We start from the raw sequence: 13,980 nt of genomic DNA, 5'->3' as shown, positions 1-13,980 counted from the left end.
TATGATTCTTATGCAGCAATTCCATTTCCTCAACCATAGCACCTATCCACCTACTTTTCTCGTGGCCGTGCATTGCCTCTTGAAAAGTAGATGAATCATTGCAACTAGTAATGAAAGCATAAGATACAACTCTTCAAACTCATACCTTGGCGGTGGTCTGATAGTGCATCTGGATCTTCGTATAGGAATATTGTCGACTTGCTGATTTTTCGAGCTAAAACTCCCTGCAACCGAAGGACCAAGATCATTATCATTGCCCTGAGTTTCTAACTCCACCTACAAAACATGTTCATCTCTGCTCCAGTTTTCTGGTTCCTGTTTCTCTTCGTCATCAACTTGAGTACGCTTCACCATAGCTTTCTCATCGAAAACTACATCCCTACTAATCACCACTTTGTTTGCCATTGGATCCAACAACTTGAACCCCTTCACCCCCTTTTGATACCCCAAAAAGATGCAATGTCTATACTTTGCGTCAAACTTTGATCTCTCCTTACTAGACACGTGAACATAAGCTGGACAACCAAATACCTTCAATCCGGAATAGTCTACCGCATTTTCCATCCATACCTCTTCTGCCACTTTCCCCTTTAGTGATGCCCTTGGTGATCAATTTACCAAGAAATAAGTCATTCTAACTGCCTCAGCCCAAAAGTTCTTTGGTAGCCCTGCATTAAGTCAAAGACACAGAATTCTTTCAGTTAGAGTTCGGTTCATCCTTTCAGCCACACCATTTTACTGAAGTATTCGGCGAACAGTGAAGTGTCTCTTAATGCCTTGTTGTTCGCAAAATTTTATGAACCTAGAATCAGCGTACTCGGTCCCATTGTCTGACCTGAGGCATTTGATTCTCCTCCCAGTCTGATTTTCCACTTCAGCTTTCAACAACTTAAATCCAGCAAACGTATCAGACTTGTACCGCATGAAGTACCCAAACTTTCCTTGAGTAGTCGTCATCAAAGCTCACAAAATAAACATGTTCTCCCCGTGATGCCACTCTAACAGGCCCTCAAACATCAAAATGTATGTAATCAAGAATATCTTCTGTCTTGTGAATGGCTTATTTGAATTGCGCTCAATTTTGTTTCCCAAGAACACAAAACTTGCAAAAATTTAGCTTACATGTTTCATACATTTCAAGAGTTTCCTCTTGTGAAGTTCTTTCATAACATGTTCACCTATATGCCCAAGCCACATATGCCACAAAACGGTTTCATCAAATTCAGAATCTACGGCTGCAGCTCCACCTACAATAGTAATTCCCTGCAGTGCATAAATGTTTCCATCTAACTTTTGCCCTTTCATCACCGTAAAATTACCTTTGCACACCTTCATAATCCCACTTTCGAACTTGTAATTGCATTACAATCCAAAGTGTCAAGTGAAATGAGACTCTTCCTTCGGTCCGGTATTTGTCTTACATTACTCAAGGTTCTTACAGCACCATCAAACATTTTGATTTTTATATCTCCTATGGCAACGATTTTACATGATACATCATTGTCCATAAGAACTGAACCTAAATTTACCATTGCAAGTGTTGAACCACTCCTTATTTGGAGTCATATGGTAAGAACATGCCGAGTCTAGGATCCACGAATTTGTGAGGCGATCCAACCCCAACGAAACTATAAGTATATCACCATTACTGCAATTTGAATTTCTTTCTTGAACTACATTTGCTGATTTTGAAGTCCCTTCTTGCTTTTCAGCATTTCCTTTCTTCCAATCCAGATACTCCGGTTTAATGTGCCCCATTTTACCGCACTTATAACACTGGATATCCATTTTCTTCTTGGATTGAGTTTAGGATTTTTGACTTAATCCATTTCTGAATTTTCCTCTCCCACGATCATGGTTACCTTTCACCACAAGTCTTTCTCCGTGTGAATTTTCATCACAAATTTTCATTCTTTGATGAAACCCCGACAACGCACTTGTCACCTCTTCCAAGTTCAAGGTTTCTTTCCCCCATGTATGAGTGGTAACCAGGTTCTCATACGTGCGAGTTGCTGACAAGGAATTCGGTAGCATCAACGCCTTATCATCCTCTTTGAATTTCACATCAACCTGCATTAAATCACTTATGATTTGATTTAAAGCGTTGATGTGTTGGTTCAAGTCTAAACCTTCCACCATCTTAAGTCAATAAAGACGCTGCTTAAGAAAAAGTTTGTTTGTAAGGGATTTGGACATGTACCGGCTTTCAAGCTTTTGCCAAATAGCCGCAGGAGAATCTTCCTCCATGACGTGATAAAGCACTTTATCGGTCAAACACAATTGTATTGTAGCCATAGTCTTTGCCTCTAATTCTTTCCAATTAGCCTCATCCATACCTTCCGGTTGAACACCATACAAAGCCTTCACCATCCCTTGTTGCACAAGCAAATCTTTCACTCTTCTCTGCCATAAACCAAAGTTACTAGTTCCATCAAATTTTACAACGTCAAATTTTGCAAAGGAAGTACCCGATGCCATAACAACAAGCACTCTGATACCAATTGTTGTGAATAAACTCAGATTTTGCACAGCGAAAATTAAACGCAGCAACAATGAAGAACAAATATAGAACACACACACACAGTATATATGAAAGCAAGAACAACAACGCAAAGAATTACGTGGTTCGGCAATTCCTACATCCACGAGAGCAATCGGCAAAGTTTCACTATATAAGTGTCAAAGGACACAATACAATACTTCTTACAATGATCTTCATATCAAAATACACTCGAGTTTATAAATAAAGTTCCCTTCAAAGGTTTCTGTTGAAATCCCGAGTATCCTTGGGTATATTGAGTAAATTAAGAAAGTAGGTAAATATAGAAGATTGTATATTATTGAGAGTGATTCTGTAGGGAGATTGTTTCCATATTTAGAACCTTCGACTGTATTATATATTGTAAATTGGGATGTACAAAGATTGAATTCAAGAAATACAGAAATTTCATTCTGTTTTCATGGTATCTGAGCTAGGGTTTCTAAACTTTAGTTAGCAATGGCCGACAGCGCTGTCAACAGTAGAGGGTCGAGCTCCTCTGAAACTCTCGACAGCGACTCTGAAGCCACCTCCATTATGGGGTCTTTCAGATCGGGTCCAATGGCGGCATCAAGGCAACTCCGAGAACTCCAATCGCAGCCAGCGAACAAGATCTGCGTCAATTGCTCGCAGAAGAACTCGCAGAGGGTGAAGAAGCATGTCAACAAGATCATAATCGAGTCACTCAACCAAACGACGAATTTTGATTCCGAACCAAGTCGTCAAAAATCTTCGAAGAATCTGCTTAATCGCCGCCTGGGGAAGCAGCCGTTAACCACGGCGATGAAGTATCGCGGCGTCCAACAACGACCGTGGGGGAAATGGGCGGCAAAGATCCGAGATCCTATCCGAAGATCGCGGGTCTGGCTCGGAACTTTCGACACTCCCGAAGAGGCTACTATGGTATACGATACGACTGCGTTGCGCCTCAAGGGGTCCAACGCTCCAACGAATTTCAGGTACCTGCGTTGAGAGCTCCGTCGACGTTGATCGATTTTTCGACGACTCCGGTTCGCGATTGTTGTAAGGAGTCTTGGACTATGCATTCTCCGACCTCTGTTCTTAGATTTCAGAGCACTGACGAGGAACTGAGAACAGAGTCTAAAGAGAAGGCGGAATGCCGGCCGATTCAAGAGGCCAAAACGAGTTTACCGGATGATTGTTTACTATTGGAGCCTAGTATCTTGAATGATTTTTTTCGTTTTGACGCACCTGTGTCAATACAATTCAATGAAATTGCTACGCCCATTGATTCTTTCACAAATATTTCTTCAAGTCTTTTAGCCCAAAGAGGTAATTTTTTGCAAGCTTTAAATACAACCTCTAGATCCAAAACTCCTTGGATTATTGATTCTGGTGCTTCTGACCACATGACCGATGCCTATCATCTTTTTTCATCATATTCACCCTGTGCTGGAAATTTGAAAGTTAAAATTGCAGATGGGTCACTTTCGTCTATCCCAAGCAAAGGGAATATCCGACTCTCTAACTCCATCACACTAGAGTCCGTTCTTCATGTTCCTAATTTATCCTGCAACTTACTATCCATCAGCCAGTTGACTAAGAATTCCAATTGTTATGCTAAATTTCTTCCATCTCATTATGTTTTTCAGGACCTGTCATTGGGAAAGACGATTGGCAGTGCTAAGGAGTGTGAGGGACTCTACTACTTTGAGGAGGCGAATGTGAGTAAACAATGTAAAATTGTTATTTGTGATTCTGCATCTATTTCTAAGGATAGTGAAATTTTGTTATGGCATTCTAGGATGGGTCATCCAAATTTTCAATATCTAAGATGTTTATTTCCTTCCATTTTTTTCAAATAAAACGTCTTCTGAATTTCAATGTGAGATTTGTGAACTTGCAAAATAACAGCGTAATTCCTTTCCAAAATCTACATACAAACCATCCAGACCCTTTTCTATGATTTACAGTGATTTATGGGGGCCCTCACTCTCTCTCAATCGCACTCACACGAGATGGTTTGTTACTTTTATTGATGATCATACTCGTATTTGTTGGGTTTACTTGTTGAAAGATAAAACTGAAGCCCGTTCTATTTTCATCAGTTTCCATTCCATGCTTCAAACACAATTCCAAACTCACATTCAAATTTTGCGTACTAATAATGGTACGGAACATTTTAATGATATCTTGGGACATTATCTTCAAGAAAATGGAATTGTTCATCAAAGTTCCTATGTGGATACCCCTCGACAAAATGAGGTGACCGAATGTAAAAATAGACATATTCTTGAAGTAGCTTGGGCATTGATGTTAACTACAAATATGAAAAAGTATTTTTGAGGTGATGCCATTTTGACAGCTACATATCTCATTAATTGAATGCCTAGTCGAGTTTTTTCCTTCGCCACTCCTCTCCAGAAATTCGAGGAATGTTTTCCCAACTCTCAGCTCCACTCCAAGCTCTCTTTGAAAATCTTTGGATATACTACCTTTGTTCATGTTCATGCTCACAATCAGGATAAATTGGATCCTTGTTCCATTAAGTGCGTTTTTGTTGGTTACTCTCCTACTTAGAAAGGCTACAAATGTTATGATCCAGTCACACAAAAATTGTATGTTAGCCTTGATGTCACGTTCTTTAAAACCACTCCTTACTTCCCAAAGCCCTCTCTTCAAGGGGAGACATGGAGTGAAGATCGGTTCTTTGATTTCTCTACTGCTGATTTTGTGCCATCTTCTGAGTCTCCCATTGCATCATTTCCTGACCTGCCATGTACAAAAGATTACTTAACCTCAAGGGGAGATGCAGAAAAACAAAACAACACAGAAATACTTGTTTACTCAAGAAAGCCAAACACAAAGAACAGGGAGAATCTCATACCTGAGGCACCAAGAGAGTCGGAACCGGTGATAGCTCCGAGCAACCATGAGTCCACGCCCAATCCCGATCAGGTAATAGATGGTCATGAGCTCCCTTCTGATAAGCCTGCACTTAATGACATCAATTTACCCATTGCAGTCAGAAAACAAACCAGGTCATGTACTCAATATCCCTGGTCAAAATACATGTCTTATAAAAGTCTATCTATAGGATATCGTGTTTTTACCTCTAACCTTGACAGGATGAAAATTCCAAAGAATATTCAGGAAGCCCTGGAAGTTCGTGAATGGAGGGAGGCTATCAAGGAGGAAATGTGGGCCCTGGAGAAAAATGAAACTTGCGATGTTATGAATTTTCCGAGAGGGAAGAAGCCAGTTGGTTGTAAAGGGGTCTTCATAGTGAAATATAAAGCTGATGGGATAGTTGAACGATATAAAGCTAGACTCGTTGCAAAAAGATTTACACAGACTTATGGCATTGACTGCACAGCGACATTTGCACTAGTGGCAAAACCGAATATACTTCAGGTCCTCTTGTCCTTAGCCGCTAACTTAGATTGGCCACTACAGCAACTCAACATTAAGAAAGCATTTCTAAATGGCGAGTTAGAAGAAGAAGTCTACATGACGATACCACCAGGTTTCAGTAAGAAAGGTGATGAAAACAGAGTATGTAAACTCAAGAAGTCCTTGTATGGACTCAAGCAATCTCCTAGAGCATGGTTCGACAGATTTGCAAAAGTGATTAAAAATCAGGGATATCGACAAGGGCAATCAGATCACATTATGTTCTTCCAACAGTCCGAAAGTGGTAAGAAAACAATTCTGATAGTATATGTTGATGATATAATCCTAACAGAAGATGATACAGTGGAGATGGAAAGATTAAAGAAAATCCTAGCTGCTGAGTTTGAAGTTAAAGACCTAAGACAAATGCGGTACTTCTTGGGAATGGAAATTGCTAGATCAAAAAAAGGTATCAGTGTCTCTCAGCGAAAGTATATCCTTGATCTCCTAACCGAAACAGGCATGCTTGGTTGCAAACCTAGTGAAACTCCGATTGAAGCCGTAAAAAGGGTTGAAGAGTTGAAAAAGAAAGGTATCAAAGATTGGTTGGTAAACTAATTTACCTATCGCATGCCAGACCCGACATTGCATTTGCAGTAAGTGTGGTAAGCCAACACATGCATTCACCAAAAAAAACTCATCTAGATGTTGTGTATAAGATCCTCAGGTACCTCAAGAGTTCTCTGGGAAAAGGACTTTTCTTCAAGAAATGTGAAAGCAAGGAAGTAGAAATCTTCAAAGATGCAGATTGGGCAGGATCAGCGGAAGACATAAGGTCTACCACTGGAAATTGCACCTTTGTATGGGGAAATTTGGTAACTTGGAGGAGCAAAAAATAGAATGGTGTGGTTCAAAGCAGTGTTGAAGCTGAATTTAAGGCAGTTGCACAAGGAATATGTGAAGGAATGTGGTTACGGAAACTCTTGGAAGAATTACAAATTCCGGTGAAATTCCCTATCAAACTCTATTATGACAACAAAGCAGTCATCAATATCTCTCTCAATCCAGTTCAACATGATAGGACTAAGCATGTGGAAATGGACCGACATTTTATCAAAGATAAGGTTGAAGAAGGAACCATCTGTATGACTTATGTACCTACCAAGGAACAAACTACAGACATCTTTACTAAAGGGTTAGCACGGCAGAACTTTGATGATTTCATTGGCAAGTTGGAAATGATCAATATCTATGATCCAACTTGAGGGGGAGTGTTGAAATCCTGAGTATCCTTGGGTATATTGAGTAAATTAGGAAAGTAGGTAAATATAGAAGATTGTATATTATTAAGAGTGATTATGTAGGGAGATTGTTTCCATATTTAGAACCTTCAATTGTATTATATATTGTAAATTGGGATGTACAAAGATTGAATTCAAGAAATACAGAAATTTCATTCTGTTTTCAGTTTCCCCCCAAATCCCAACCAACTTAACGTTCGTATCCAAATTTTGAATTCAGTCTCACTACCCAGAACAATACCATCGACGGTTTTAGCAAATCGTCAACGGTTTGAGATATCGAGAGCAAACCATCTAAGTGACATTTAGAGAGCCGTCGATAGTTGCTTCAAGGGAAAGATACCGAGAGCAGGAAATCTGGAATTAAGCGAAACCGTCGACAATTTCCCCCAAATTACTAATATTAACTATGTTCTCATCCTTGTGTATGTCAACTACTCAAGAAATGAGCCACCAAACACAACAGGCTACATAGTGATGCATTCTACGGTGAGTGTAACCAACAGAAAATTTTTCCAATGACTTAACAAATATATTGAACAACATTCTCAAAAGATAAAGATAAAATCAGCACCAGTCTTCCTAAATCTATATATTTCTACAGGCACTTTGATTCACATGCAAAAGAAGTTGTTGAGGACCAAATGTAGGTCCCACCATTTTTTAGATCCAAAATTATTATGGACCACTCATATGCACTTTCAAAGTTCTCAATTAAAATAACTTTTGATCCTTGCACTAATGCTCCTTATAGCAAATTTAAAGATTATAATGATTGTATTACATTAACTCTCAGGGTGTGAATGTAAATCCATACAAGAACATCCTTTAAGGGAAGAACCCATGTAAAGCATGGTCAACAGCATGGTGGTAGCCATAACTCTTCAAGCTTAGCATGAGCAAATTACACAGCATACATGGAAGTATTATGGTCATATAATTTTTTTTCCTTTAAAAAAAAAAAGCAAGAAACTATTGATCAATTTTTACAATGAATTCTTAAGACAATTATATGAAAGGTTTAGCTTACTTGATGACATCATCCTTGAACTTGACAATTTCACGAAGCATTTGCCAAAAGTATGGATTCAACACATTACTCTTCTGCGCAAACAAACTTGAAAAACCATTTCGACTCCCCCACTCACAGCCCTGGCCATTGTCTAAGCTCACTGAGAAGGACATATCAGATGCCTCCATTTCAACTCCAAGACTCTCAAAGAACTCCATCATATTTGGATATGTTACCTGCCCAATGACCCAATATTGCCAGTCAACAGCTCAAACCTCATTGATAACTATCATATACAAGGATACAAAATTATCACGCCCACATTGCTCGCATTCAAAAGCGACAAAGTTAATTTGTTTCTTATGCAGGGCAATGACCATGCATTCATAACAGTTTTCTAGCCAAAAATTCAAGAAAAATGCTAGGAAAATTAATGAGGAAAAAGTAGCTCAAAGAAGGCTTGGGTGGAAATTGAGGTCCATTAGGCTGCCAAGTTGAAGTGTCCTGGAATAATAGATCAATTAAAGCATTAAACAATATAAACTGTTTAAAATGTTCCATAAAAAATGCTCTACTTTTAAGATTTTATGAATTCATATGACTTCGTACTTATGCCTAGCAAATTGACAGCAAATTTTAGTGGGAATTTCATTGCGTCCAACTTAACTCGTCTAAAATTGAATAATTATGCCCGACCATGAATATTAGCAAACTAATTGAAAACAGCACTGTTCATGTTCCATATTTTAACCGAACATTAACAATTTTCTGGCAAATCATCTTCATACAACCACTCCCTTCAAGTTTTACTTTGATTTCGGTTCAAATTTAGTCAGAATCTATGTAAGGCCATGCTTCTCGTTTACATATATGAAATGAAAGTAATATATGACTGGTGTACCATCACTAAACAATCTGAAAATCTTCCCTTTTTTCCTCCGGTAACTTGAGCAGAGATTTCTTGGAAGAAGACTATCGCCATACAAGTTTTAAGTAGTTCGAGACACCTATTGTGTGCGTCAGTGGATTAGAGCTGCAGGCCACAGCGAACATTCCCTTTTGGTTTGGCGGTTTGCCCAACCAATTTATCCACATTTCCATGAAAGGTTTCATGGGCATGAGCTTAAATCCACAGAAGTAAGTAATACTGGCGGCCATGGATGGTGGGCTGCCGCGATGATCGACTATGGGGCCAATCTCACAATCCCTCGTTTTTCTGCAAGAGAATCCAGCAGGATGTGCTCTCTGTTTTTATTTATTTTGCTTCCTATTGTTTTCTTCTTCCTCCTCTTCCTTTTTTTTTTTTTCTAAATTTCTTTTCTCCTGCAGATTAGGACGATTGTAACATCTCTAAATAACATTAAATATTAATGAGGAATTATACTTCGTACCGTACAGTACAAATTTTATGTGAATTTTTAACGGAAAAAAATAAAAATATTTAATTTATTAATGATATCTCTTTGTATAGTATAAATTTAAGGTGGATCTTACATATATAAGCAATCTCATGTTAATGTCATGTTTAGTTTATAAAATAGGATCGATAAAAAAATTAAAAAAAAATTAAATAAGTACTATCATTTCAAAAAAAAAAAATAAATAAATGAGAAGCAAAATTAAATCAAGTGGAAAATTCAATTCAATTCATCTTAATTTCCTTTTATTCCTATATACAAAATATGAAGTAAGCATCACATACATAACATGTGTCTAGAAATTCCTTTTTAAGAAAAAATAAAAATTTTCATTTAATTAAAGATGAGTAAGGTATCCCTGTTGATGTCAAAATTTATCGCGGCATGATTAGTAGTCTTTTGTATCTTACAACTAGTAGGTCTAACATTATATTTAGTGTTTGTATGTGTGCTAGATTTCAAGCTACACCTAAGGAGTCTCACTTGTTAGCAGTTAAGAGAATATTTAGGTAACTTGTTGAGAATATTGAGTTAGGATTGTGGTCCCCCGAGTTAGGATTGTGGTACCCCAAGCATACTTCATTTGAAATTGTTAGTTATATAGATGCTGACTTTGTCTGTAGTAAAGTAGATCGAAAAAGCACTAACAGCACTTGTCATTACTTAGGACAATCTCTGGTTTCTTGGTTCTCCGAGAAACAAAACTCAATTGTCTTATCCACAGCCAAAGTTGAATATATTGCGGCTGGATGTTATTGTGCTCAAACACTTTATATGAAGCAACAATTTATGGATTTTGGTTTGCATTATGACGCGGTTCCAATCAAATATGATAACACTAGTGCAATCAATATATCAAAGAATCTCATCTCATATTCACGAACCAAACATATTGAAATTAGACATCATATTCGTGATCATGTGCAAAAAAGAGATGTGACACTTGAGTTTGTGTGCACAACTGAACGGTGGGCTGATATATTCACAAAACCTTTTCAAGAGGATAAATTTTTACAGATTAAATGTGAATTAGGTCTAATGCATAGTAGAGATGCCACCTAAAAGTATGATTAAGTGCATAAATTGAGGGGGAACCACTTAACTTAGAAAACTACGACTCTGAAAATTTAAAACATTCTCTCACATCAATCATCAATATACTTCATACTTTGTGAGATTACTTTTGTTATTCACTTTGTACCGCATGACTATCCTATCTTTTGGATGTTGAAAGTAATACTTATTATATAAATTGTTTTGATCCTATTAGACTCCTTGAGTTGATTGATGTGAATTATTGTAAACTATTTCTTGAAATCAATCAAGTCTTTGATATAAAGATTTTTTTTTTTTGGGAAATGCTCCACTTTCAAATGGAATGCTGCCGAAATTTCTAAATTTTTTTTCCAAAACTATGTCTTATATTTGAATGACTATTACCCACTGCATGCCTATATGCTTATATCATTTTTATCTTAACCCTTTTGCTAATGCCAAAAGGGAGAGAAATAGGACCTTATAGGTCATATCCCGTTTTGATAATGACAAATATCTTTGTATCTTACCTATGCCCTGAGTTTGTGTGCAGGTTCATTCTTGCATGAGATGGCTAAGTCTTACATCATATGGTGGCATATGGAGATACAAGAGAAATGAAAACCAAATTGTTTTCATTTGTATTTAATATTTAATTTAATTTTGGATCTGTAATAATCATGGGTTGTAATAATTATTACATTGCATGCATGATAGGCTAATATGAGCTCAATGACCATAGATCGACCTTAGGTCCCTTAACATCACTTGAAAAATCCTCTTTAACTCACAGGTCATATTTATTAAAATAAGGGTGAAATTTAAGCAAAATCAGGACCTACCTTATATTTTGAAAGGGCTTCGGCCGACCGAACTTAGCGCATTAAAAACGCCTCGGTTGACGGAATAGGTAAAAAAGTCAATAAGTTGACTTGACTTAAGCGACTGGTCCAAAATGAACATACTGCTCACGGTCGACTAAACATAAAAGTGGATACTTTTTACCTTCCCCAGCTGCCTAAACTCTAAGTTCAAAATCACTCCGGACGACAGAATTATGAAGTTTAGTAGATCAAACCATTCATCGGGCAACTAAACCTCAAGCGTTTGGAAAATTTCCTTGGCCCAGTCACCCGAACTCATCATCGGGCACCCGAAGTCAAAAACTTAACTTTTCTATCTGTGTCTGTTCGGGCGACCGACTCTAAGGACCAAGCGAGTGAAACTCTCGGGTTGGCTTAATTTAATTGGTGTAATTAAGGTAAAAAGGTTGGTTAAACTTTTCTAATGATTCCCTTTGCGCTTCAATGGTTATATTTTTATCAAAGGCTATATATATATATACGTTCATTTGGAAAAATTAGTTTTTGATTAAGACTTTAATTATCAAAAATATCCTCTTAAATTCCTTGAGCCCTTCTTTCACATACAAGCTTACATACTCCACCCTTACTCATTCCTTTTGCAAAAACGTCTTTGGTAAGAGTATCTTGAGAAAACCTACACTGTTACTACGTGCTTACACTCTCATATACTTGGATTGATTTTTGTTTTTAGTGAGAGTAAGCTAAAAAGTTTTCCCTGGTGATTTAATCCATACATTTATTTTGGGAAAACTTTTTTAAGTTAGTGAGTCTTTGCATTCGTGTTGCAAGACTCAAGAACTTGTCTTGTGTTGTGAAGAAAATATTTTTGACAAGTTGGTTTTCAAAATATCTCGTGTGCTTACCTTTTGAAAAACATTTACGAGATTTTTGTTTGGGTATTTCAGATCTTTGATATTGAATATTGATTAATATTGTTATTTTGAATCATAGATCCCTACACATACACTCTCACACAGTGATTGCTATACTTGCATTATCTTGAGAGTAGTTATATAATCTTCATTGAGCTTATAATATCTTATCATATTGAAGTGCATTGGTTATACTGGTATAAATCTGCTTATTGGAGAAGCATATATATTGTACACGAAATTTGTGTTTCATTATTTGTTGTATTCCAGGCATGGCCTGATGGGGTGTTAATCTAGCTCGTAAAGGTTGGCTGTAAAGGTTGAGGTCAGCTTGGTAATTTGACCTAGTATTGTATATGGTGTGCTCCACCCGTTAAGTGAGCTTTAGTGGAATCCTCGGGCTTCAGGCTTGCGAACTAGAGGTGGGGACATAGGCACTTTTGCCGAACCTCAATTACACATATGGTATCATCTTTATTTTATTCGCTTTACTATACTATGCATGTTTGTTTAATTTATTTGGATCAAATCAATTACAGTTGTATTTATTGGTTTACTTCTTATATGTTTTAGATTGATTCTAGGTTTTTTGAAATACTGTTGCTGGTTATCCAATTCTCCCCCTTTTGGGATTACAGTAAAGTCAACACTACCCTTCTCATGGCTATGCATCCCCTCCTGATAGGTGGTAGGATCCTCGCTGTTGGTAATAAGTGCATAAGACACCAGATCGTCAAAATCGTATCATGGGGGTGGCCTGATGACACATCTGTATTTGTCTACAGCTATGCTCCCATGCGGTTGCTGATAATCCGAGCTAGAACTCCCTGTGTCATTTACACCTTAAGTTTCTGACTCCCTTGCACCACCGATTGATCTCTCAGGCTAGGACTCCCTGTATGTTTGCCCTAAGTCTCTAAATGCACTTGAATCGCACGCTCATTGTTGCTGCAACTTTCTAGAATCTGTTTCTTTGTTTCTTCCTGAGTACGCCGCAACATGACTTTCTCATCGAAAACCACATCCCTACTGATCACCACCTTGTTTGCCACTGGATCCCATAGTTTGAACCCTTTCACACTTTTTTGATATCCCAGAAAGATGCACCATCTAGACTTTGCATCAAACTTAGATCTCTTCTCACCCAGGATGTGCGCATAGGCCGGACACCCAAATACTCTAAATCTAGAGTAGTCTACCTTTTCACTGGTCCACACCTCCTTAGCAACTTTCCCATCCTGTGATGCCCTAGGTGATCTGTTTACCAATAAACATGTCATATTAACCGCCTCGGCCTATAAATTCATGGCGAACCTAGCCTGCAACCTGAGGCACCAAACCCTTTCAGCCAGGGTCCAGTTCATCCTCTTCACCACACTGTTTTGCTGCAGTGTCCGGTGCATGATAAAATGCCTCCTTATGCCTTGCTGCTCGTAGAACTCTTTTAATTCCGAATTTGTGTACTTAGTACCATTGTCATTAGGAATTTTATTTTTCTCTCGATCTGGTTCTCCACTTTAGGTTTCCACACTTTGAACCTAGCAAATGTTTCCGCCTTGTGACGCATGAAGTAAACCCAGACC

The 13,980-nt window shown here is 37.9% G+C and overlaps 1 protein-coding gene across 2 annotated transcripts in view; it reads right to left on the bottom strand.

Moving 5' to 3' along the window:
• LOC131150880 (uncharacterized) overlaps positions 1 to 13,980 on the bottom strand; it is an 85,434-nt gene that overhangs the window by 64,424 nt on the left and 7,030 nt on the right. Inside the window, exons 2-3 of one of the 2 annotated variants that reach the window (XM_058101929.1) lie at positions 8,225 to 8,442; positions 5,388 to 5,492 (exon numbers count right to left, since the gene is read on the bottom strand). In XM_058101929.1, coding sequence (XP_057957912.1) covers positions 5,388 to 5,492; positions 8,225 to 8,442 — 323 coding nt within the window. The remainder of the gene's footprint in view (positions 1 to 5,387; positions 5,493 to 8,224; positions 8,443 to 13,980) is intronic. The other variant, XM_058101930.1, reaches the window with a different exon arrangement.

This window comes from Malania oleifera, chromosome 3 (genome assembly GCF_029873635.1).
Source record: "Malania oleifera isolate guangnan ecotype guangnan chromosome 3, ASM2987363v1, whole genome shotgun sequence".
Classification (NCBI taxonomy): Eukaryota; Viridiplantae; Streptophyta; class Magnoliopsida; order Santalales; family Ximeniaceae; genus Malania; species Malania oleifera.
The sequence above is the reverse complement of the archived record's forward strand: the minus strand, read 5'-3'. Positions and strand labels throughout refer to the sequence as shown.